Source organism: Malaya genurostris, chromosome 3 (genome assembly GCF_030247185.1).
Source record: "Malaya genurostris strain Urasoe2022 chromosome 3, Malgen_1.1, whole genome shotgun sequence".
Classification (NCBI taxonomy): domain Eukaryota; kingdom Metazoa; phylum Arthropoda; class Insecta; order Diptera; family Culicidae; genus Malaya; species Malaya genurostris.
Genome location: NC_080572.1, coordinates 28,383,094 through 28,410,155, shown reverse-complemented (window position 1 = coordinate 28,410,155; position 27,062 = coordinate 28,383,094). Strand labels below are relative to the sequence as shown.

The 27,062-nt window shown below is 35.9% G+C and overlaps 1 protein-coding gene across 14 annotated transcripts; it reads right to left on the bottom strand.

Moving 5' to 3' along the window:
* Nucleotides 1-2,827: 2,827 nt before the first annotated feature.
* Nucleotides 2,828-26,953, bottom strand: LOC131434594 (muscle LIM protein 1). Of its 14 annotated transcripts, XM_058601457.1 has the most exons (10): nucleotides 26,796-26,949; nucleotides 23,085-23,289; nucleotides 11,467-11,635; nucleotides 8,293-8,407; nucleotides 5,426-5,522; nucleotides 5,256-5,343; nucleotides 5,033-5,116; nucleotides 4,628-4,924; nucleotides 4,248-4,568; nucleotides 2,828-4,183 (listed from the first exon to the last, which is right to left on the bottom strand). In XM_058601457.1, the coding sequence occupies exons 2-10, from the start codon at nucleotides 23,197-23,199 to the stop codon at nucleotides 3,907-3,909; spliced, it is 1,563 nt and encodes a 520-aa protein (XP_058457440.1). In that variant the 5' UTR covers nucleotides 23,200-23,289; nucleotides 26,796-26,949; the 3' UTR covers nucleotides 2,828-3,906. The 14 variants fall into 14 exon arrangements, 13 of the variants coding, with proteins under 13 accessions (XP_058457440.1, XP_058457430.1, XP_058457427.1 ...); XM_058601447.1 differs by lacking the exons at nucleotides 5,256-5,343; nucleotides 5,426-5,522 and adding an exon at nucleotides 5,722-5,818 and having other exon boundaries at nucleotides 5,033-5,129; nucleotides 26,840-26,953; XM_058601444.1 differs by lacking the exons at nucleotides 5,256-5,343; nucleotides 5,426-5,522 and adding an exon at nucleotides 5,722-5,818 and having other exon boundaries at nucleotides 5,033-5,129.
* Between the last annotated feature and the right edge of the window lie 109 nt (nucleotides 26,954-27,062).

Here is a 27,062-nt window from a genome sequence, read left to right as displayed (position 1 = left end):
TCTTTGCTATTGACTCACCAGTTTATTAAACATCGAATTTGCAAGAGTAAAAAAATCCCTTTTCATATTGAGCCACTCTACGATTGCTGAAATGTTCCAAAATATTCAATTCTTATTGTTATAGATTCTATAACCAAAACCATAAAATTTGCAAAAGATCCAAAACTTACTATTTCCCATATTGAGCCACCCTACGCACACTGATAATGTCCAAAATAATACCATTTGAATTGCTATTGATCGATTTATCAATCGAACAAAACAATTTTTTTGTGCTAATCACGTGTGCATTGATAACAGAGTTGCACTGAGTCGTGATCATCATTCACACGTCAAATCATACGAAGTAGTTCCGTCACGAACCAAAATGATCGTCATTCAACGTTGATCGAATTCATGCCATGGGTAGCGTACGGCGAACACGAACAACAGTGATGCGAGAGTGGCAACACGCAGAGAGTAAAATATTTCGAATGAGAGAACAGATCGGTCATTCTCTGTTTGCAATGTTGCAAATATTCTTCGTGTAACTAATTCATTCACGCATCCACGCTGTGATTATACTGCCTTCGAATATGCCAGTCTCGAACAACGTTGAACTGTTCACTGCTCGAAAGAGAGAAGGGTGCAAAAGGAATAAGCAATAATCGTAGAGAACCCGAATATACCTACTAATACATTCTTCGCTGCTGGTATACATCGTGCATGTTCGTTTTATACATTCGTTTGTCATTCGTTCATTTATTTTATTCTTCGAGTTGGATCGAATAGCGTCACGGCGAAGATCGTTGGTTTCTATTCTTCGCGAAGCATTCTTCATCTAATAAATTCATCATATCTCGTTGGGTAGCAGCAATAGGAGAATGCTGGAATATGGTTCATCACATACACATAAGACTATGGTAATAGTGCGGGGGGAAACATCTTAATTTGCATGTTTCAAATACAGCACGAACGATCATAGCGAATTAGGTTTGGCGATGATCGCTGTATGAATATTCGTTCGATATTCGCGTTAAGTCATTCGGGGGTATGCCCAATGCGAGTAACAACTGCAAGGAATAGATATTCGTGCGAGTAACGAAGCAGCGTCGGCTTCGTTCGCGCCCGAATATACGGACAAGTCCGAATACCAGAACGATTATCGAACAAAGGCGAAGGGAAGCGAGCGATGATCATTGACATTCGTTGTATTTTTGATATTCGAGCAACATTGCTCTGTTTGTGTTTAAAACGGTCTGTTTATAGTTTTATAGTGAATTGAAAATGATAATACTTTGATTTTCATTATCATTTTCTGACATCACATCATTGCGAATGCACTTTTATTTTCCTTCTAAGAACTAAGTCAAACCGAAAAAACATTGTCCTTGCAATTGATGATCACGACGGAAATTTTAAAAATTGATCGTCATTCTAAGATTTCAGTCATGTTGATTCGTCTCCAAGTGAGCATCAGACTGAACTGACGGAATATCTCTCTCAGTGAAACTCATACATTATTAATGACAGTACATGCAGCTTCTTAGTGAGAGAGCTTGCAAGAGAAACGATGTCTGTTGGAACGCTTGTGTCCGTCAGTGAATATTCTCTGTTTACGGATACTGGATGTAACACTGATTGATAATTTCAAAACCAGGATGCGAGAATTGAAATCAACAAACCATCGTATCGAACGCAGTTTACTCGGCCCTCGCCGATGGTCCGCCAACCGAACGGTTCGAATCAGATTGCTTCGCCAAACACCGAGCACAGAACACCTTCGCATTAACCGAGGGAATAGTTTTCGAACCTATCGCATGCTTACGTTCGGTGAACATTTTTGAGTAAATTTGCAGAAGCATCGGCGTTCGGTTCGCAATTTACCACCACTGCGTGCTGCTATTGAGGGTGAAATTTATGAGCGACCTATTGCTTTCAACGAATTCTATAGCGCGTCTTGCCAAAGAACACTTGCCAGCTGGCAAGCTTCTTGGGATAAAGATGATCTGGGTCGGTGGATGCACTCAATTATTCCTAAAACAAAGACAAAGGCATGGTTCAGGGGACTGGATGTGAGCAGGGATTTCATTCGTGTGATGTCAAGACTCATGTCCAATCACTACACGTTAGATGCACATCTCATTCGAATTGGACTTTCCAAGACTGATCATTGTGCTTGTGGTGAAGGTTATTGCGATATTGAACATATCGTTTGGACATGCGTAGAGTATCGTGATGGCAGATCTCAACTAATAAATTCCTTGCGTACTCAAGGTAGACTATCCAATGTCTCAGTTCGCGACATTCTTGCTTGTCGTGACCTTTCTTACATGAAACTTCTTTATCATTTCATTAAGTCCATTGGACTTCCAATTTAAATTTTATTTTATGTTAAACCCCTTTCTGTTCCATGAGTTCACCAATAGCCAGCTATATTATATGAATAGAAGCTTGATAAAAACAGTGTTTAGATTAACTAATGAATACCAACATACTAATATGATATTCAAAATATATTAGGTTTAAAGTACTATGTTGTGAATGTCACGGCAAAGAAAAACTTATGTATATTGCCTACGAAATAAACGTATTTATGAAAAAAAAACATTCTTAGTTAGTGTAAATATTCTTTTAAATATCGAAGAATATAGGTAATGTGCAGCGCATATTGTTTTTCAACAAATGTCTCAGGTGTGGACGTTTTCTATATAATAACTTAGCATTTTATAAATTGGTTAACTTACCCTTGTTTTTAAATCATAGATACTTGTCAATAGATAGAAAAACAGTTGAAGAGTTTTGTCATAAAACTTTATAATCTTTATATGTATAAAAACGCAACAAAGATTTTTAGCATTTTTATTGAATTAATATACTTTTTTACATTTTTCTCACGTCGTTATTTAGCTAACTTAGCACATTGTATATGGTTTATTCATTAGCAATATTACAATAATGATGATATTGAAATGTGATACAGAGAACCATTTATCTGCATTTCTTGACCTTTTCTTCTTTCACTAGTATATGTATATAAAATAATAAAATAAATTAATTCGCTTAAGCCCATGCTTCCACATATAAAGAAAATCGATCGCGTATAATATTCCTCATTTGTATCATTCACTATCTATATTATTTAGCGCTAAAGTTTGTTGTGTTAGGGATGTTAAATGAAAAAAAACTAAAGTTATAAAAAATGTACCTCATTTGGGCGAAGCCAGAAACACTTGCCAGTATATTCTATGGTTGACTGCAGATGTTCAAACGTTCCCAACTTATTTCTTAAAAGCTCAAATAAAGGTTTGGAAATTTAAACGTTTCTTTTGTAAAAATAACTTATTTCTAAAGTAAATCCTTTAAATGATTCCAGCTAACATTCGATCCACATAGTTTTTTTAAAAGTACTTTGTAGGTTAATGTCTCGCAACAAATGTTGACATTCAAAAGGCTATTTATTCAAATACGCGAATGCAACGAATCCTAGTGTTTTAAAATGTAATCGGTTTGAGTGAAAAAAATGATGAGAAAAAAAGAATTCCTCTATCGGCACATTTACTTCTGATGATCGCAGGATCGAGCCCTGGTCGTTCGCTTGGTAATTAGTTACACTTCGTGCTTAGTTTGATCATTGGATATTAGTGTCGTGTGTTGAGATTGAACTAATTTTCATGTAGTTTTCCGTTTGTTTTGTTTTGTAGCAGTGAAATTCAATCTACATTTTCCTTCATACACATTCATTGATCTGTCAGAGATTTCGGATGCGAAAGGAATTTGATTAAACTTACTAACCGGGAAGGAAATTAGTAACACATTTTAAATTCTGTCAGCTACTGCATTGGAAACTTTAAAAATACATGTTGATTTTAGTTGTTTAATAGTTATGTGTAAAACGAACAAAAAAGCGGATTTATTACTGATAATTTACGTCATCGTGAGCGCTCCGGCACCTATTCCAAAACCGACCCCACGTGGGCCGTAATTTCGGCCATAGCAGCCTTTGCAGTAGATCTCACCATTCGGTGCATCGTTTAGGTTCGTGGAGTCTAATGACTTGTGGCAGTCAAAGCAGCTGAAACACCGCTTATGCCACACCAGGTTCTTACTAAGCATCTTCTCCGCCTCATACACGGAATATCCGCAACGACGACAACCTTTGCCGTCAGTTGCCTTCGGGCCGTTCATTGGCTTGAAGTCCGTGCTTAGAAGGGAAAGAATGTGATTAGTCAATAAAATATTGACTGAGATATTGAAAGAATACTCACTAGATTGGTGTAGATTGTACATCTGTTGATACTAAAGTTGGGGTGTGTCCGAAACCAAATCCTTTTGGTCCGAACAACTTGCCGTAGCATGCACGACAATGGATTTCTTTATCAGGACCATCGCAGGCAAGCATTGAGTCGAGTGGACGGTGGCATTCGGCACAGTTGAAACATTTTTTATGCCACATTGTGCCCTTGGCCAACTGTTGTTCTGCAGCAAATACCATTCCACCGCAGCGTGGGCATCCCTGACCGGCCGGAGCTTTGATAGAGGTTGTATCTATCGGAACAGACGGTTTCTGAGAAGCCAACTGCTCTTCGCTGTGAAAATATGAGCGTTTTGTTTTATAAATTATGTGTATGGATCATAAAGAACTCACGTCATGCAATCCGTCTGTAGGAAACCTGACCCGCATGCGAATCCATATCCATGTGGTCCCCACTTTTTGCCGTAGCAAGTCTTACAATACACGTCGCCATCTGGTCCATCACAAGCGATGATGGAATCTAGGGTTTTTGTGCAGTCGCGACATTTGTAGCATTTACGATGCCATTCGCGACCCTTGGACAGGACCATCTCAGCCGCAAAAACTACACCTCCGCAACGGGGACATCCTTCACCTGGTGATGCTTTGATGGCTGACGTATCTGCGACCGCAGTTTTCGGTGTAAATTCACTGGTTTATAACAAATACGGAACAAAGTTTTTGAATAAATAACTTGATCTTACTCGAAGCAAAGAATCGTTGGTAGTCACTAACTGAACGAACAAGGCAAATTTGTACCTCTGTAGTTCTATATCTCTAGCATCGCACATGAGGCCAAGGAATGACATACCCGAGTGGCCATACCCACGAGAACCGAACCGACTGGCATAGCATCCTGTGAGGATCAAAGTCAGAGTTTTCATTCAGTATATAAAAAATAATGGAGACGAATTCAGAACGCGTTAGTGACAGTACCACATTAAACACTTTTACCCAATACCGGCACACGGCTCATACTCACTCAATCAGATCGGTGCTATCGGATTGCAAGGCTCCACCGCCTTGACCGTAGCCATATCCTTTAGGACCAAACTTCTTACCGTAGCATACTATAACAGTGAACATAGAACAGAAAAAACACATTTACACAACGATTATTTTGAATATTGAACGGAATAGCGGTCCACCAACCTCGGCAGTAGATTTCACGGTCCGGACCCTCGCAGCAATTTACCGAGTCGAGATTTTTCTTGCACTCGCCGCACTTAAAACATCCTTTATGGTAGGCCTGAAACGACAGATGACCACAATACACGTGTACAGAGATCACGACGAAAAAGTCTCCGTTAGTCACACCAAAGTTTTTGTTTAGTTACGACAAATGTCGTGGATTAAGCTTATGTACAACTACATCCGCAGTAAATGTTGTTTGCTATTATTATTTCGTTACACCACAAATTAAGTAGGTAAGTAACAGCGAACACTACCTCGGCAGTAGATTTCTTTATCCGGACCATCACAGTGAATTGTAGAATCAAGGGTGCGATTGCAGACTAAGCATTTGAAGCAGCGCCGATGGTAACCCTGCAGGTAATAATTAGTAGCGAAGGAAAGCTGGTTAGTGGCTGCCAGAGCGAACAAAGGAAGCGTTGAAAACTATCCTACATCAATCTTTTCTCATTTTTTTCATCATCTACAACTGATACACTATCTGGAACATCGAACACATTCATACTAACTCACTTGGTCGCTTTGTTGGACAAAGATATGGGATTTCTAGAAAACTCAAGATTTACCTCTGGAGCTTGTTTATGCTTTATGCCGATTAATACTCGTGTTCATATTGACGAGAATGTTGAAGACTAATACCGTTTTCGTTTTTGAACTTACACGTGGGCGACTCTGACTCCGAGTAAAATGAACACATGGTACGCGTCCTAAACAACAACTCATAAAAAAATAAAAAATAAACAAACTCGCATAAATGCGTGGTTTTCAGATCAAATTACGATCTAGAGCGACCTCAGGTTGCTAAAACAAACATTTCAATAGTCGCCAATCAGACTCTGGGTCAGCTCTCGGTCTGCTCTGATCAATAAACGACAACGGTATAATTCAGTGTGATTCAATATGCATGCGAGCTTTTTAATAGCATTTTTCAACAATTGAAATTGATTTTATATTTATAGTAATTTTCTAGTTTCTGGTTTGGTATCCATGCAACCAATTTTGTCCATTTTTAAGAAGAATTGATAATGTCGATTAAGATGTTTTAGTATCGGGCAAATAGGGTTATTGCATCAATGGTCATCTCATTAGTAGAGTAACCACGAAATTTTATAAAATCGGTTACCGTACTAGATCACACAGTTTTTAGTATGCTGGAGCAAGATACCTATGGAAAGATCCGCTCAATTGCAATAATTATCCTTTTCGCTGTCCGGAAATAAGTTCATCTGTTGCGCTTCCAGAAGAACTTTAATCACTCTTCTGACATACCAACGTAATGAGAATCTTACTCGTGAAACATCACTTAAATGAGTAAAAGTACCTTTTCGTGATGAATATTAAAAGGAGTACCAGTTGTTTACTCTGAGCGAACGAAAATGTTCATGGATTTTGGCGTTAAATAAAAAAAAGCAATATTTTGATGAAATTTTATATTACGAGGAACAAACTCCTTTTATCACGTATTTATAAAAAAAAACATAAAACCATAACGAAGATTTTGATAATATAGCTTGTAAAACCTACAGAATATATCACGTAGATATTACGTGAAACTCATGTTGCGCTCATGATTTTATTTTGTGCAACTCATGCTCAATTCAAGTGCTACATGAAAATCAGGGATAGAGGAAGATTGCAATAATTTTTACCAAAGATATCATATCACTTAGATGCAGCTATCATATCACCAAGATATCAGCTCTCACATTTTACGAACAAATCATAAGCAACATACTTTTTTGTGAGCATAGCGTCCCCAGTCGAGTCCGCATCAAAACTCTTACATAGAAGCTATGAAAAGATAAAACAACTGGGTTGTCTTGCTTTTTATGGGGCTTGCCTGAATATTGTTGACAATTGACTCTATGCGTATAGAGACGTTGTCAGTGCAGCACTTTATTTTACTTTTTCCTGAATTATTTTGTTGCATAATTCTATTAATTATACCCGTTATATTAACGAATATTTCATCTTATTTTGTTTAATATAATATCGTTAAACATTTAGAAGATTTTTGGTGATTTACAAATCTGGCTTGGGTCTAACGATAAACGAGAAAACGATTATTTGGATATTGATTTCATTTGTACACTTTCTCAAATCATGATGGTAGAGAAAGCAGTTGGAGATGCAAAAGTGGCTCCCGCGGCCTGGCTCCAAAAAAATAAAAAAATAAATAAAATACCTCCACTCATGCATTTAGGCAAAAAATATATGGAATTTCATAATGATTTCGTATGGTTTTTGGCTACAAGAATATCGTATGCGAATCATAAGAAGGCCCTATGAAGTCACGAAAATTGGAATTCCATTAAAAAGTCTTATGAAATTCATACGACATTTTTAGGAACATTGTGCGAAATTTCTATGACAAACATAACTTCTCTCATATACTGTGAAATTTATAAGTTCGAATGAAATGGTGATTTTGGATTTGCTTATGACATGTGAGATGTGATACGCGATGGCGTTGACGAACTGATTTTTCTCTAAGCTGACAGGGACTGATTTTAAGTAACATTAAAGTGTGGGTTTTTTTCAATGTTCGAACGTGACTGATTCAGGGTTCATTTAGTTTATTATCTAGTTTTTGTATTATATATTATTTTCAATGCTACGATTTTTGCAAAAAAAGGCTTATTATCTAAATTCCCCAGGCCGGCAACTTGATGAGATCACTCACAGCATAACTGCAATATGTCTAGTAAGCGGTACGGGATAGTCTTAGAAGCGCACATAAGCAATTTCAATTCAATCGTGGAGACTTGACCACGATTTAGTATCATACTGAGAAATATAAACAAACAATATAATTAATGTCAACTCACTCTTCCACGTGCCAACATTTGCTCGGCCATATAAACATATCCACCACAACGAGGGCAACCTTCTCCTTCGGGCGCTTTTGGTATCGGTTTCGGCTCAATGTGTCCGTTAGTTCTGCTGATGTGTATGTGCACAGGATTGCATGGGGTTGTGGTTGTGGTATTGTTGTTGTCGATGTTCGTTGGTTGATGGTTGAGGAGTGTGTGTTGGCCGGATGTATTTGAGATTGGGGTGTAGAATATTAAGGATCGTGAGTCGCACAGTGGTGTTGGTGTGCGTGGTGGTGGGCAATAGTGCGAAATGGTGACAGAATGGAAAACAAAAAAATAAAAGAGAAAGATAATTAGCGAATTTATTCAAACGATATTTTTTCTTGGATCAGTGCATACAACGAATCGAATTAATTAGAAGAGAAGTCGATTAGAGAAGAAATTAAGTACAACAGAGCCAATTCCAAAGGATTTGTGCAGCGCATAGTTTGTTGATGAGTTTGTACCAGCATTCACTTATGTACTTAATTTAGTCTCGGGACAAGGTTAAGTCCCCCGTTTCATTTTCGTATCAACAATTCTATACAAACTACGCTTGCTAAGATTTCTTTGAAGAAACAAGTAAATGTTGCAATTTTCGTATCATCGACCTCAGGGCACTTTCCTTATCCCATAGCAAATCACAAGAGAGAAATGAGAAAGAGATAGAAATGTTTTGAGAACTTTCCTTGGTATATTCTGTCGAAGATGGGTACATGTGTAGTAATGCGAAAGAAAGAGAGGCAGAATTTGAAAGATGTTAGTAAGCTGAAACATGTGTTTTTTTAACAGTTAGCATCGATGAGTGCAATATATGCATGCAGTGTAATAGTGTGTATATGAAGAGATCTTTTTCAATTGGTCCGATCTGCAAAAAAGAGCTTAGTTTCGATTTATTCCCTCATTTGAATATTAGACACTGTCTGAAAATACTTTTCCTTAGATTCTCATAGGTTTCGATCAGTGTATTGAAGAATTGATTTCTTGTAGGGAAACGAAGAAAGGCTCTTGTATGCACAAAGGATCTATTCAAATAAAAAAAACTTCATATGTGACAAAAGCATAAGCTCAAACTCATTGCGGTGGTGAGACACAAAAACACACTCAGTAGATCAACAACGCTATTTCCTGTCGAATCAGGTTGGTCAATAACACTGGGAAAGACAGATCAATATGAAATCAATACGAAAAACAACATGGTATGAATGGAAACGTTAGTTTACAACAAATAACACGACAAAACATTTAGGAACATAATATCTCACCGATCAAACGTCAATTTACACGTACACAAGAGGTAACGGCGCCAGATACTTCAGTCAGTGGCTTATTTTTACAATTTTTTCTTTATATGATATTTTTAACACATAACAAAAACTTGATCAAGGAGATATGTTTGTATTTGTACACTTTTATCGATTTCGGAATACAGGACTCGATTTGGGCATATATACTTGGTTGACACGGGTACAACAAATCTTTTTAATTGAGTCAAAGAATATGACGAAAAGGTTTTTGAATGTTTCTGTGTTTGTTTATCGTCTGAATGATTTTCTTTAATGTGAGAAGCAGTTTCGAGTGCTAATGTATGCATGGACGTTCTCCATTTTTAGACAACAATAGGTGACTTCAATTTTTTATACTTGTATAGATCGTGAATTGCAATTATACCGAGCAATACTGTCAAAAATATTCAAAACCCTTCTGTCCGCAATTGCTTATTGTTTTGCAAAACATGAATGAAGTTAGCCATAGTTGATTTATTAAAAATCAATTTTATTCAGAATCATTTTTGTTTTTACATGTTTTTCAAAAATATAAGTAGATTTTGGCAACTCAGAAAGCTTCCTACAAACTATACTTTTCTGACTGTTTATCATATTGTTTTAAAATAAAATTCGAATTTTCTTGATGGTCACATCAGAAAACACGTTTCTAACAATCGAGGAGAAATACTTTTCATTTGAGCACTACAACCGTTGTTTTGTTCAAGAACATATAGATTTTTAAAATATGTGTTTATGCTCATAATAGACACTTGATGAATTAAAAAAAAATGTCATGACACCTAATAATGTCGTTCCCTAATCACAATCAAAACCTTACTTCCCAAAACGACATCTTCACTGTTGGGTCTGTAAAATTGACTGCTAATGTAGTTATAACAGTACATAACTATATAAAGAGGAAGAAGAATTCCTATTCCGATACGTTGTAGTGGTCCGTTTTAGGGATTGAATATTTGTTTGATTAATGTTTTGATTATTTTATTTTTTGGTTTTAAATTAGAATTTTGTTTCTCGGAGTGACGGTTTGTTCATGTACATTCAAATAGGCAGTAACTGATATTGGATTTACTTGCTGGAATGGCAACGATTCATTTTGTGGTTGGTGGTGGTTGTGGTGGTTGTGGCGGTGGTGGTTTTTGGTGATGGTCAGTGGATGTTAAAATATAGTAGCATTTTTTGCGGTGATAGTAGTTGTAGGTGTCGCATATTGTACGAAACAAGAGAAATGGAAAACAGAAAATATGGAAATCAGCATGCATCGAAAAGTTTACATATTTATATATAATTGATAGGGATATCTTGCGCGGACAAGGTGAAGTAACTGATTATTGTTGAGAAAAATCTTGTAAACATTTAACAGATGATTTGCATACACATATCAATTACTTCATTATTTGGCAAGTCGATTCACATGGAACGTGAAGACAAGTATTCGGTAATAAATAAACGTTCAAGCACTATTCGAATGAATCTAACATTTTCTTTCAACAAACCTCATAATGAGCGAAACACACATGTCACAACAAGTGCGAACTAAATGGAATGTGTATAGAAAACAGAAATGAAAGTTCCAAATCCTGTTTGGTTTGTATGTAAGTAGGTACTGCAGTGATGGTTTGCAAATATCAAATAAGGAAAGGCCCTGAACGAATCGACATGCTACCAATGGTGACGGGCGTGACTTGTTAAATTAGTAAACTTGTTGTCAACAAATCATCCTAGGGTGTGAACGAAAAAGAAAACGCAGAACCTATAACATTTCCTAATTTCTGCCTTTATAGCGGAAACCCTTAGCTGAAATTGGTTCAATCACAGTTTTTGGATTAGGGGATTATATAATTCGTCCAGTAACACTTACCCATCGTCCGTCGATTGGAACTGTGCGCCGGTATCCATTGACAGACACCCAGCACCACCACCGAATCCGTAGCCTTTGGGGCCGTATTTGCGTCCATGACAGTTTTTGCAGTATAGCTCATTCTCATGTTCTGCGCAGTTTGTGGAGTCAAGCATTTTGCCGCACATTCCTGCAGAGTAAGTGGAAAAAAGTGTTTTAAAAATACGTTTTCAAGTCAACGCAACAATATTATCGTAAGATCGTGTGCATGTACGCAGCAAGAAATTTTGTTACTGCAAATTGCCATTTGGCCGATGCATAAGAACCTGCCCGGCGCTGACCGATCATTCACTAATGAGTAAAAGCAAACCAAGCAAATGTAAAATAGTTTTAATTAACATTCTGGTCGAGCATTTTGGGGTCACCCCATCGTCTATTTGCCGGTGTTGGATTAAATGAGTGGCTGCCAAGAATTTCTCAATTAGACATCAATTTCGCACCACGCATCATCATGCTTTCGTCAACTTGCTACAACAAATTATGTGCATCCGAGGGCCGATGCCATCCTTGTTACAGCCGGAGGTGGTAATTTATCGTCAACTGTCTGGGAGGAATACCGAAATGAATGCTCCAGAAAAATCACGACTCAGGTGAAACCCACAAAAAGGTAAGATGTTATTTTTTGTTTATTCAGTCAACTGGGAACATGTTATGTAATTGCTAAATGATGAGCTCTGAACTGGTGAAAATCAGCTTACATGTTACATCACATTGTTTGTGTAGGCAGAAAACTGCACGCGATTCACGGAGGCGTAAACATAAAATCTTCTTGAGCACTTTCGATGGTGTTCTACATACGATTTTACGCCTACTTGTTCATTCTATTTTTGGTAAAGTTATTTTTACTAGAAACTACATCGATCAGATCGTAATCTCAACAAATAGTTTGAACAATATATATCAATAGTGTTTATGTCGTAATGGTTTTAACAGCCCCCAAGTATATTTTGTATTGGGAAATCGGTTGAAATAAATTAAATAACCAATGTGGATATTTTCATGACATCCTTCAAATCAGTATTCTTAAAATAGTTTAACTTTGTCTTTTTAATTGGAAATAGATTTTATGCAATTATAACATTACAGTTGCTTAACGGTTCATGTTGAACCGCTAAGCTGAACTACATGCTCAAATAAACTACTAATGATGAGAGGATGATGATACGTACAAAAATATATGACTAGTTGATTTTTGTACGTGATCAGCGATTTAAATGGGGCCCTTTTTTTCATCGAAAACTAAAAAGAAGGAATTGACTTCTTTGCGCGTGTAGGCGTGCATGCATTTCATGCATTCCATTTTGTATGCAAGCGACAAAATTTTCTGGATAGAAAGAAGGTCTCAGTACTGTGTCAAAAATCTTCGAACATGCCCGTCTTTGAACCACGGGGGAAAAACGTACACACGAATCTTCCATGGTTCATTCGTTCCATACTACATTACTATATTGTTTCGTTCAAGCGCTGCTCTTGTACTTTATTTAGGTCGAGATTTTTTTTTGATCGATACACGATAGCAAACTGGGACGATATTATTATATCTATCAAACGTATCTCATTATATGAGCTCAAAACTACGACCAATTGACGAAATAGACTCCTCTGAATTTCGTTACTCTGTCAATATCACATATTATTCCTATTACAAGGAGTCGAAATCCGAATTTTTAACATGTTCTATGAAGTTTATGGTTCAAATTAAGCGTCTTAAGGCTGGGACAGCTCTAACATGCCCATTGGGAAAAAAATGAATGATTTGTACCATTAATTACAACGAAAATGTCAAGGATCCTTGGAAAATATTAATGATTTCGGATTAGTAATAGTACTATATTTATTATGACAAACCTACACTTACAATTCTTTTTCTGTATATTTATTGGCTGTATAATTATCTTACTTTTTGCGAGGCTTGAAAAATCTTAATCGAGCATTCAATTTTTGGTATGTTACTATATCGCTCTCTAAGTGTTTGTGTCTACTAAACAGCAATGTCAATAATTAGTAGAAAGTATGTTCCAAAGCTGGTAAATAATTGACTGGATTACGGTTCAAAACATACCCCATTGTGGTTCACTAGCCTCCAGCTCAGTAACTCTTACCCCAACTTCCTTGTGGTATAGATTGAGATACGAACAACCCTTGCTTTGGACGTATGCTGATAAGGAAAAAGCTCCACTTGAAAGGATATCACAATTGCCATGTTAGGAGCAGTATTCATAGGTTGAATATAAAATGTATTATTACGGTTTTCTTGCATTGACTGAGCGGAAACATATATTGAAGATATTCCATGCATTTCTATGATATTTGACATAAAAGAATTCTATAGTTTTGCGTTTTTTTAGGGGAATTCCAAGTTACGCGTCTTTTTTTAGGCGGTTTTTCTACGCGGTACGTATCCCCCGCGTAAACAAAGGTCTCAGTGTATTTTATTCGAAAATAGAATTACTGGATCAATTGTACATAATAAAATTTGAATAACTCATCAATAATAACTATAATAACTAATTTTGATGTTAAACAGATATTGTATAAATTCTTGATTCCTTAGATGAAATATCAAGTATCCTATGGCAGCACAGAAACATCAAGACAAGATATGATGATAAAATTTGTTATTATTTTGATCTTTGTTTGCTATTTAACCCCTTCACGACCATAAGATGTGCAGGACGAAATATGTCAGTACAAGACAATATTTTTGCTATTGGAGGTGCAAATTAAGAGAAGGTGTGGGGTGGGTAGGGTCTAAACGACGAAAAAAAAACAACATTTTTACGAATTTTTTCCAGAATTATCGTTCAACAGAATAAATTCATATGTTTTGCATGATAAAAAGAATCATTCGAACAACGTTTTGTAATTTTTTCGAGGAAAAATATTGAGAAATAAGTCGGTGAAGAGGCATTTCTGAAACGCTTCTTAAAAATCATAATTTGCGGTGTTCACTGTATCTCAGCGCAGACTAATCAGAAGTGAACAAATCAAATCTGCATAGTTAGAGTAGAAATTTTTCTAGACCCCAACGTTTCTGTTTGATTTTTTATTTTTTTTTCATTTTTGGTCGTTTTTCAAAGTGAAAACTTCAATTTTTCACGAAAAAATCCGCCATTTTGTAGCTGTTAAACCTCCCCAAAGTAACAAACAACGAAAAGGAAAACGTTAGTTAGAGTAGAAGTTTTTCTAGACCCCAACGTTTCTGTTTGGTTTTTTATTTTTTTTTATTTTTGGTCGTTGTTCAAAGTGAAAACTACGATTTTTCACGAAAAAAATCCGCCATTTTGTAGCTGTAAACCCTCCCCAAAGTAACAAACAACGAAAAGGAAATCGTTGGGGTCTGGTTTTTTATATGTAGAAAGTGTGAGCAAAATTAAAAAAAAATTGGTTCAGTAGTTTTTGAATGGACACGGACTTTCAAAATCTGCTTTCGAGAAAAACGCTTTGAAAGTTTTTTGTCTATAATAACAATGGAAACAATTAATTACTCCAGGGAGCCCGTAGGGTCTAACATTTTCAATAAAATATATTTTTTCTTTTATAATTTATTATAATGAAACATTTCAAGAATATTTCGTCAAGTTTTGAAGTCAATCGAAGTAGAAATCTTGCTTCTTCGTAGAATGAGATAGCCATAGATAAAGGTCCATAACTTCCAGAGTCTCGTTCCAATAGGCTTGAAAATTTCACAGAATATTCTTGAAACGTTTTACTATAAGAAAATATGAAGAAAATAATAAATGATTTTTCAAAAGTTCTAGACCCTACCCGCCCCTTAACAGTTATGAGAGTGTGAAACAAATTTCAAATCACACTAGTTAAATTGTGTGAAGCAAGGTTGATTGGGTCATGTGAAAGGCTTGAAAACGAATGTCTAGGCCAGAAAACGAAAATTTTGTTATCGTAAAATTATGCTCGTTCTCGGAAAAAAATCGATTTTACGAATTCTGAAACTATAAATTATTGTTCACAACTCGCCAAGCGTGAACAAAAAGTATCTATAATTTCTTCAAAAATTCATGAGTAACATATTATTACTTATATACTTATATACTGATATACTTTACAAACTAGAGATTTTCAGTGAACATGCTGCAAGCCAGCTGTAATTCCATATAAAAAAGATTTTGTTTAAGTATTATTCAGTTTTTATATATTAATTAATGTATAGTTGGCATCAGATAGGCGAAAAGTTGTCATCGTGCCAAAGGTTTTGGTCTGTAACAAAGAATGAACAATTTTGCTTTATGCGAGAATCAATCATTAATTTGATTATAAATTGACTGAGATGGTCAATTTCATCTTTTGAAACTTGCATAAATGTGTCTCCATTATATTATTCAATTGAAAATACTCATGGTTCATAACCGTACAAAGTTAGTGTCTGTTTCATTACGATCAAAACATGTCGTAAGCCCACAGCACCAGTGTTGCTAATAGAGCGAGTACCCGTACCCCAGTACCCGCAATACATTTTCGAGCGAGTGCGAGGCGTATTCTATCTTACTCGCTCTTCTCCACGCACGCTTATGAGTCACTCACAAAAAGGTAGATTTTAAACACGAGTGGTGTTTTCTTATGGGTACGATGAGTGAGAGTCAGCAGAAGTAAACACTTACTGTGAGTTTGCTCACACTATTTCAGATTATGTCCGTACTCCAAGATCGAGTGCCCATCAATACGCACGGAGTGGAAGCACTCCTCCAGTGCGTTAGCAGTGTGACACACAGGTTGATTTTAATTTTATTTAATCGAAATATATGTGAGCATCATGATAGCCGCACGAGTATGCTACAGCTTGACCTCAGTTTATGTTATTAGTATGTAGTCTGATACTTTTTAAAAGAATGTGCAGTCAATGCGTGCTTAGCTAAGTCACAAAAAACTTTAAGATTCAAAAAGTTCTGTAAAAATACCAAATTTATTGGGATTTTTAGTAAATATGATAGAATCTCGTGGTACAAATTTTAATTGACGCAATATTCAATCGATTGGTGATCAACCATGCCTAAATTTTCTATATGAATTTCATGCTAAGTGTCAAACAGGTTTAATTTTATTTTAATTTTAAAATTTCCGTGATGAATCTAATTTTTAGATTTTCTTTAGTAAATTTGAAACTATTTTTTCCCGTACATTATAGTTAGCATCAAATTAAATCGATTGGTGTACAAAAATGCTTAGCTGTATTTAATATTCTTCAAATACTTCTAATATTCTAAAATTTCTGTGAAAATATCGATTTTTAGTCATTTTCAGTAAAGTTGAAATTGATTTCTTCTTAAACTGTTCTTAGCTGGTATCAAATGCAATCTATTGGTATATAAAAATGCATATGTCGTAGCTTTGAATTCAAAGATATGTCAAAAATACGAAGTTTTGGATAATTTATGCTTGGACTTTTGGTTACATTTTTGATCATAACTTTCATTAACCAAGTGTAATTGAAAAATTTTCTGATCCATTTATATTGCGACAGACGTATCTGTCTAATGACTTCTAACAGCTGAGATATGGCCATTCAAAGTAAGCGTTCCCACTTTTTTTCAACAGACTTTAATTGGAACTTTTCATAATAACTTAGAAGTAGAATATTCGGTTTCCTATAGTTTGAAATAAATTTCATTCCAAATGAATTTATCTTTCTAATGGTAAAACAAAAATTTGGAATCGGTCCAAAAATGGCTAAGAAATAGTCAGTCAAAATTAGCGTTCCCACTTTTCATGGTACACACTTAAAAATTTTTACATCTTATTAGATGCACATAAATGGAGCGTCCCTGTTCACGCAAATTTACGTGGAAGAACATTTAATATTGTGTCTAAAACTCCATAACATGAAATTCATTGAAATAAAAAAAGAACACTGATAGCAACCGCCGCGACTTGAACCGAAAATCATTGGATCGCAAGTACGTCTGTTAATCGACTGAACCACAGAAGCATGCATCTGCTTAGCTGGTAAAAGGTGAATTTAAATTCTTACAGTCACACCAGCTAGCAGAACGCAAGTTACAGTCGAAACCAGTAAAATTCAAGCAAATCTAACATTAAGTCATTACAAATAAAATTTTCCGTCATTCGACAAATTAGGTCTTTATGAATAACATCGTATGAGAGATTAAGTCACCTGTAAAATTCAAATTTTTTTGGAGTGTACCCTTGGTAGTCCGCGTAACTTTTTACCCCCTAGGTATTCGGAGTGTTAATTGAAGCTGTAGATGTATTTAGCAGCTCTTCGAAAATATATAAAAGACCGATACCGAGTAAGGTAAGGATAAAAAGAGCAATCCTTCCATCTAACACTTCACATAGGATAATGCCCTAAACCATCAACTTTCGATATGCATGTTAGATTGTATTTAAAATTACTGGAATTTGCCGTCATTTGCACTTGGGACCTTGTCTAATGTTCATCGAGTAACGTTTTCTGTGATCAGGATTGTCGATAATACCAATGACTGACAATTACTGCTAAATAAAGACCTTATGAATATCTTGAGCTGAATCAGCCGTTAGAAAATTTTCAACTTCAAAAATTGTCAATACAAATACAACGGAAAAATAACACATTCTGAATATTGATTATAGAGACAAAATAATTCCAGGATTGATTTACTCTTATAGTGTACGAGGTCTGTTCAAAAAGTTCCCGGAATTTTTTAATTGCGCGCGTCTGGAGAGTCCGGTGGTCAAATTTTTTTTATTGTGTTGGTACATATGTCCCCAATGTATGGTGAAATTTTCAGCTGTATTCATTGTTTACATTCTGTCTTGTAGCGGCTGGTGTAGACGTGTTTTTTTGAGCTCGGCGATTTTTGTTAGTTTAAACAATGGAAGAATTGAAGAATTTGAATTAAATTTTGCGTGAAAAATGAAATAAAGTGTAACCAAGTGTGCGAAATGTTTTGAGTGGTCTATCTACGAATAAATCCGTAGGGTTGGTATCGCTGCTCTGTTCGCTCGCCGAACGGCCGAGATGTTGGCTACAATAGCATTTGGTATAACGCTCTTCTTGCCACAGGGCTGGTTTGAACACTTGTTTGTGTTGGCTCTAGCCAAGTGCTGCGATCCTGTTACTTCTGTGTATGAAATTCATGTTAATAGTGTTAATAATTTTGAAACTGTTACACAAATCATGCTCTGATAATGATTTTTATTATTGTCATTATAATTTCTTTTAATCACAGCATGATCGAACTTGATCAGATTGCATGTTAGCTCCCCGCGCATAGGACCAAAACCAAATACGGTATAAGAGTACAAGTGGGCGCCTAGTTGTGAGTAAGAGCAAAAGCGCGAGTGGGAGCGAGTGCGAATATCTATGAGGAACAGCTTCAGTAAGAGTGTGAACACCGACTAGTACATCAGCGAAAGTATGAGTAGTGGAATATGCACGATAGGAGTGCTCGGTGTTTCATCGCCACTCACAGATGAGCACTGCGATAGCAAAACAAACGATGAAAATAACCACGGGGAGCACACTCACACGGGAGTTTCAGATGTACTGATGACACACGAGTGAGAATTATCTGCGCAGCTTAGCAACACTGCACAGCACTTAATCACTGAAAATATTCCGTATTTCAATGGGATGGTTTTGCACGATACGCTTTGTGCGATGATTCGTTCAATTCATGCGCTTGAAAATTTTGCGTGTTATATTTTAGCACTGAATTTCACCTTAATGCTCGTTATACTATGTTCACACTGGCCGAAAATAACATGTTTTAACGATAGTAATATAAAGTTAAAACCGCACTGTTCACACTAAGAAAAATGGTTGTACCTATCTGCGTTGCCAGGTCATTTTTCCAAAAATATGTAGTCGGCGCAAAAATCTATCTGTATCATATTGGTATCAATATCTCTTCTACATAAAAAGTAGAAAAGGTGAGCGAAAAAAAAGGTTCCACGACAACCTTTTCTCATGTCTATTCAAGCTAAAAACCAAAATCGGTACTTATCTGTGTGATCCGTGAATTATCGGTATTTTGGGAGAGTATATCTGTATTGTGATATAGGCGGCTCATAGTAAAGTATGTCGGATTCACGACACCAACGAAGAAAATCGATTTATGAATCACCGTAATACGCACACAGTCAGCCTAACGACAAAATAAAAAAATAATAGTCTAATAATATTCGATAAAGGACTATTCCTCAAAATATTGCGAAATTCTGATATATGACTATTCCTCAAAACATTGCGAAATAATTGTTTATGATATTTGAATATAAAAACTGTGTTTAAAACACTTTATTTTGTGTGTAACTTATTGTTGGATGTGAAAAAAAGTAATTAAATTAAAACTCCATTAAAGTGTAATTTTTGCATGTGCTAACTTACTTTACAATATGTCAAGTAGTTATTGAGGTGGCTTTCAAGCCAGAAGTGCTTCTATAAAAATTTTTGTGCGCGGTTTTGAAAAATCCAGGCAGTCCCACAGGTGGATCGTAAAACACTTGGAAATCGACAATTCGACACTTCAAGCACAATCCGAATCTTTTGGTTCGAGACAAGCCCAAAAAGTTCAATTCATTCTATTGGTTCATGCAACAGGCAACGACTTCATGTCTTCAAGGTAACCAAGTAGTCTAACTGAACCAATAAACAGAATACGATGGGCATATCCCGCGCCAGAATACTGTACTGCGAGTGATACAGCTAAAATGCATCGTACATTACGTATACTAAAAAATAATCAAATCATAGTTACGTGAAAAATTATGTGGATATTTTCCGCCCTACTTTTCACGTAGTTTCATAATGGACTGGCATATATTAGCTATTTTATACGTAATCTCGTAGATTTCATAAATAAAATTTAGTCGGTGTTCATATCACATTAAAGTTCTAGATAGACAATAATTATTTCAAATATTGGTAGATGCTACATTTTAAATATTGGAAGATGCGGTAACATTTACCTCAAATCATGTTAACTTTTATAATATTTTGCAAAAATCTGCCTGAAAGCTTATTTCATGATACCTCAGGTGAGATTTTCTAACATTTTCATATGATAATAAGATGATTATCATGACAAAATAATTTATTTCAAGAAACCTTAAAAAGCATTTCTGATACAAACTGATATAAACTGCAGAGTTGGAAAATTTCTTAAAAACACAATCACAACTTTTTGCTTTGTAGTCTTTGAATGCATCATGATTTCAGTAAAAAGTTTTAAAAATAATTTCTGAACTAATTACGGTTTTAGAACTCACTGTTCACCACTTTCAAAATATAATTTTTTATACTGGAAGTTCACATAGAATTCACGTTTGGTTAATTCACGTAAATTGTATGTGATGGTTCTATTCATTTTAGGGGATATTCGTATAATATTCATTTTCATCAAGTAAAATATTCATTTCTCGTTTGAAACTATTTCTCGTGATACCTTCGTAGCTCGAACGCGAATATTTATTTGAATGCACATCAAGCAGCGGGTAGGGTCTAACACTTTTGAAAAATCATTTATTATTTTCTGTATATTTTCTTGTAGTAAAACATTTCAAGAATATTCTGTGAAATTTTCAAGCCTATTGGAACGAGACTCTGGAAGTTATGGACCTTTCTCTATGGCTATCTCATTCTGTGAGGAAGCAAGAGCTCGGCGCACAGATCCAAGATTTCTACTTCGATTGACTTCAAAACTTGACAAAACATTCTTGAAATGTTTCATTATAATAAATTATAAAATAAAAAATATGATTTTTTGAAAATGTGACCCTACGGGCTTCCCTGGTGTAATAAATTGTTTCCATTGATTTTATAGACAAAAAACTTTCAACGCGTTTTTCTCAAAAGCAGGTTTTGACATCGTGACCATCGTCATTCAAAAACTACTGCACCAATTTTTTTTAAATTTTGCACACACTTTCTACATATAAAAAACCAGACCCCAACGATTTCCTTTTCGTTGTTTGTTACTTTGGGGAGACTTAACAGCTACAAAATGGCGGATTTTTTGTGACAAATCGTAGTTTTCATTTTGAACAACAACCAAAAATAAAAAAAATTTAAAAAAAATGAAACACACCTCCCGATCAGAAGTTTTTTGTCGACAAGTCCTACCTGGATGTTTAGGAAGAAAAAAATCGAATAATTTGCCAATAAGTACTTGGTGTGGCAGACGATCTATGGGTGCGGTAAATTTAGCAAGCCGTACATAATGACCGGCATCATTAACGATATGAAGAAGAATGCCTTCAGAAGCGGTTGTTGACCCACGAAGGTGACACTGTACTAGAGCAGAGGGAGTCATACATTTTGTTTAGAAAACAATGTTGCTAGGTGATAATGATTGATATTGTATTAAGTTTTATCTCTATTTCCTCCTGACTTATATGGGTAATTTTCACGCTACTACCGGCAATAACTCGATAACTCTTAGATGGAGCAAGAATCTTATGTCGTTTTCGTTTTTAAACTGCACTACACCGGTGGAGTGCTACACCATGGCATGAATAAACGAACAAAAATGATGAAAACATAAACAGTTTCCATTGCACACATAAACATAAACGATTCCATTGCACAGAGCTACACCGAACTTTTGATGAGTGGTACACCAGTGGTATCGGTGCAGAAAAAGTGTAGCACTGGAGTAGTGCAATTGGTAAAAACGAACGGTTTCAGTGCAGCTTTCGCTTCACTGGTATAGTGCAATTTAAAAATGAAAACGACATTAGCATGTGAAATCGCTCCAGCCCAGGGATGTCAGGTTCACAGATTTTGAATTTTCTGCACAGATTTTTAAAATGACACAGATTTTCACAGATTTCTGAAAATGATCACAGATTTTCACAGATTCTTGAATAAATCACAGATTTTCACAGATTTTGGAAATCGAGCACAGTTTAGCACCAAAAAGTACAGAGCGAAAAATGTACAGAGCGTGTTGGTAGTGAGACCTTTTTTTTTTGATCACCAAATTGATTTTGAATGCTATTGGTGTACGGAAAACGGTCACAGATTTTCACAGACAGGTTTTGGGTTTGATCACAGATTTTTGAAAAAATGACCTGACATCCCTGCTCCAGCCTATTTTGCTTGCCATAAGCGATTTCTGAGACGTTCGAAGAGGCCTCATAAACTTAATTGCTATATAAGTTTCAACAGTTTTTCAAATACAATTCAATTAAATTCTCTACACGTTTCGAAAATCCAACTTGTACATCTGTTATCGTTGAAGGTATACCACTGTATTTTTGAAATCTCGAAAAGAAAAATTTCAACCGAATAGCAGATAATTTCTGCTCAACACAATACAATGTAATACAGATGATAATCATCAAACAGCAGTAGCTGGATAACATTAACGATGATAAACAAATACTAAGCCACAGGATATTTAATACACGTCTACCGACAACTATTGATACGTTGCTGAACTGGTCAGTGGTGTCGAAATTAAACGATGTCAACAAAGTAATTGTACAATCGCAATTGACCCAATATCACACGATTATTTACGACTCATGCTAGTCAGTCTACGATTCTCTCCCTGATCGTAGACTCGAAATTAAATTACTGTAATTGCGTAATATACACTACTTGTTCTACTTACCGCATTTGAAGCATCCTTTGTGCCATTTGTGTCCTCCGGCTACTCGCTCCTCGGCAGCGTAGACCGATTTGCTGCACTTGGGGCACTTTGGGTTTTCAGCTGGCTTAAAAGGCATCTTGGGATTTTGTCAGGAGATTTTTCGATTTAATTGTAGAATTTGATGATGTCGAATTTCACTCACACGTACACTTTCAGACACGTCGATCTATATTTGATAGTTTTTTTTGCCGGTTTCCGAAAAACAAGCGAACAATCGGTTACGTTGTTGATGGATTTTAAATAGAGAACAAATTATGTTATATATAGAATAATAGAACACTTGTGGGAGTGACACTTTTTGGATTTGGATTCGGTTCGATGTTCTATTCTTGAAGGTAAAAACTATTCTTCTGGATGATATATATTTATTTCCTTGGAGATTAAGTGACTGTTCTTTCTCTTCATGCAGGAACAGTAAGATGTGACAGAAAGTAAGCCGGTGAACCGTTTGAGTGTCATTTATATTGCACAACCGTTGGAGAGCACCGCGATGTAGGTACTGCACATTAATCTGATTGCTGCAGTTGATCAAAACCACTAAGACGAGTTGTTAGATAATAGTTTCCAATTTAGACGAGTCACTCGTGCCATGGTTGAAACGTCTAATTAGATTGAACGTATCTAATGCAAAGATAGCTGATAGTTTTTGAGTTCTACCCTTTCAGTATGTCTGTTTTTGAGAGCATGCGCACATGTCAAGATACGAGTTACTTAGCCTAAATTTGTTTGCGCTCATGTAGAAGCTAAGTAGGTATTTGCTGTTGCGATACATTGTTGAAAGGTGCACTGCATTATTTATGCATTTGAATAAAGTAAATAGACATGGGTACTTGGAGACCTTTTTTAATATAATCAATTCAACAGCAGAGGGAGTCATATTTTGTTTAGGTTATTCTAATGAAGATAAACGATATTTGTTTCGACGTGCGCCAGTGAGACATTGCTCTCTAGAATATATTTTCTGTGACAGACTTAGCTAGTTTAATTATCAACAAAATATTTATTGCCAGTAAGATGCCACCATCATCAATCTTGCGTGGGAGGCAAATAATGTTCACGTGCCATTAGAGTAAATTATTTAAGCGCGACATTCTTCGCTTTGCCACTCACGAAATGCTCTGAATATTACCTCTCACTAAATGTTGATCCAAAAACTTCGGTCGCGGTGTTGCAGGCAATCATACTGAGTAGGTGTGACGAAGGGAAATCCGACAGTTCCTCTCATTGACTTGGCAGGAGACCGAGTTGTAGCAGGCCGATCGAAATTCATCTAACGCTTGCTCTTTTCTTTTTGTTCGGGAATCAATGGGAAACTTGTGCCGCTGTAGTAAAGTTGTTTTAGCACGTGAGTCTATGCTGCGGCATCTAGGAAGCAAAATTTTCTTGAAATTTTTAAGATTGCAATAATGTATTATTGTTTCTGAAAGGATTTGGTTTTAAAGCTGACGTATCTGCAGTCCAAAAACAGACATTTTCGAAAAACACAATTTGCTAACCAACATCAATTTCAAGAACCAGGGGAGCAATGCTCTTGACATGGGACTTGATCCATGAATTCGTGCATCATTTAGTGTATTGTGATTTCATCACACGGATTATGGTTTACTGTTTGTACTCGAATATCAGTCCCATATCGATTTTTGAGTTAGCTTGATGGATGAAGTCTATCTTTATTATACTTTCAAAAATTTCAATAAAAACTGTGGATTTTTTCATTAAAATATGGAAAAAATACTACCTCTTGTCTGTCCCATATGCAAAATACCCGCATATTAGTCCAATTTAGTTTAATTTAAAATATTGAAATTATTGTATTTTACCAGTATTTCATTCAATAATACAAAGATTTGTAGCCCAAACAACCGAAACACTCAGGAATAAAGTTTGAACTTGCAGATTTTCCAGATGGGCATAGTATGCAAGTATGAAAAGTTTAATGATAAACTGAAAAGAATTATAATATTTGTTGTTTGACCTGCCAACTCGACCAGATGATAATAACAGATTGCTAGAAAAAAATCCTCAGAAAACAATTTTAGTGAGTACAGTTTAAATTTTACTTTTCTATCTGTTAGTATTTGTCAACATCTTCTCAGTTAAAACGGATGTCATTCATCATATATCGTCAAACCAAACATATTAAGTTGATTATTATAAGTGGAAGCATTAAGGCTTTTTGGTTCAATAAACCATATCAAGATAAAAACTTTAACTTGTGTATTAAGCGTGGATCCACGTACAAAAGATTTGAACAACATGAACAGAATGAGCAGGTATTTTGATGTGTAAATACGGTTAAGGTAATGCTGTATAATACGTATTTTTAAACTATATAAACACGTATATATAACCAAGACTATAGAAAAACATTATTTCAAGTTTCAATGTAAGATCGGAATCGCGTGGAAAAGACTAACAAGTAATTGGATCTGCAATATTTAAATATGAAAATTCTAATAATGAGGATTATAGTATCCTATTCGGATACATTGTTTTTCATTCTTGATTATTGGATCTTGCCAGTCAGTATTAAAGTTTGAAAATGTGAGATTGACAGTTGAAAGTCAATCAATTCTCTTCGTTCTAGCAATATATGCTTTTTAATATTACCTACTGTCAGCACTCTCAATTAAATGATTACTATTGATTGCCAAAATTGATTAGTAACTATGGGTATACAATTGATAAAATGCCTCGTTTTTGGTGCCAAAAGAACGAAATTATTCATAGATACGATAATAAAAAAAAAATGTTGCCTCGAAACATTGTCATGTGTCATTTATGCGTTGCAGTAGCAAAAATTTTAATGAGTAATATACTGTCGAGTGATATTCATACATCCTTCACCAGGTTATAGATCAGAAAAGCAACACTTGCCGACCGCTTTCACCTTATAAACCGCTTCGACCTGGGCCAAGTGTCTCGCCCGTTGGTAGAAAAACAAAATTTACACCTCAGCACACAGTCAGTGTTAAAAATAGCCTGCCTCCGGTGCACCAAATGTGGTCCAATTTACGATTAGCAGTTGGCGGCCGAAAAAAATTAGCTCGGTGTCGAGTATTGCATAATTCTGGAAAAAATAAAACACGATCCAGCAAGCTAAGTTTTTCTGAAGCAGCTGGCGATCTTAGATCATCTACCACACTTTTCACGACGGTGCTCTCCGATACACTTTTGATAATTTGTTACAATGCTCTTAGATTGCAGCTTCTTACACCATAACGTTCTGTACACCTTCAAAAGAGAAAATTTTCCATTCCCAGCACATATATTGTTCCCTCGCTTTGACTGCCATAATTTTCCAACATCGGCTGTCTTAATTCAGGGGTGCCGGTCACTATGCTTTGGTTCACTGTATAGCATTGTTTGTTTTTTATCTAGGAGAATAGTAATCACATTCAGTAATGTCTACTGATTTGATAGTAATGTACATCAATTTCTCAGTTCACTTCATTTCTGCACAAGGACTCAATCTTATTACTATTGAGAGTGTCTTCTAATTTTTCGTTGCTTTCACCAAATGTTCAAACGAAGTCTCAGAACCACTGAGATGATGATAATATCGGACAGAGATCCTTGCAAACTTATTAGAATTTATCTTGCCACGGGTATGAACACTCGCGACCGAACGCTTACACTGCTATTGGTTAGGATCTTCACTATCAAACTGACCTTACAGTGGCCTCTTCACTAGCCGCTCGGGGATCGAAACTTACTCTCTACCACGGAATAACTCTGACTATCAACCGTCGTATTTCGAATGATTGAATGGGGTAGCCTGCACTCGGTAGTCTATGTATCGGGCTGCACACGGCACGCTACTTCTTTTTACGGCCAAAACAAACTCGCACACCCGCCCCGAGTTGGAGTTTTCCACTAATACCAAGAGATCAGAGCACCTTTTCAAGGAAATTTCTCACATATTATGACAGTTTTTTC

Bases quoted from the DNA above. Each gene is read 5' to 3' on its own strand.
- LOC131434594 (XM_058601457.1), bottom strand. From the start codon at position 23,199: ATGCCTTTTAAGCCAGCTGAAAACCCAAAGTGCCCCAAGTGCAGCAAA. The intron at 5,344-5,425 runs GTTGGTGGACCG...TCACTGTTATAG, and splicing joins CCGTGAAATCTACTGCCGAG to TATGCTACGGTAAGAAGTTT. The intron at 4,925-5,032 runs GTACAAATTTGC...GTTATAAACCAG, and splicing joins AGAGATATAGAACTACAGAG to TGAATTTACACCGAAAACTG.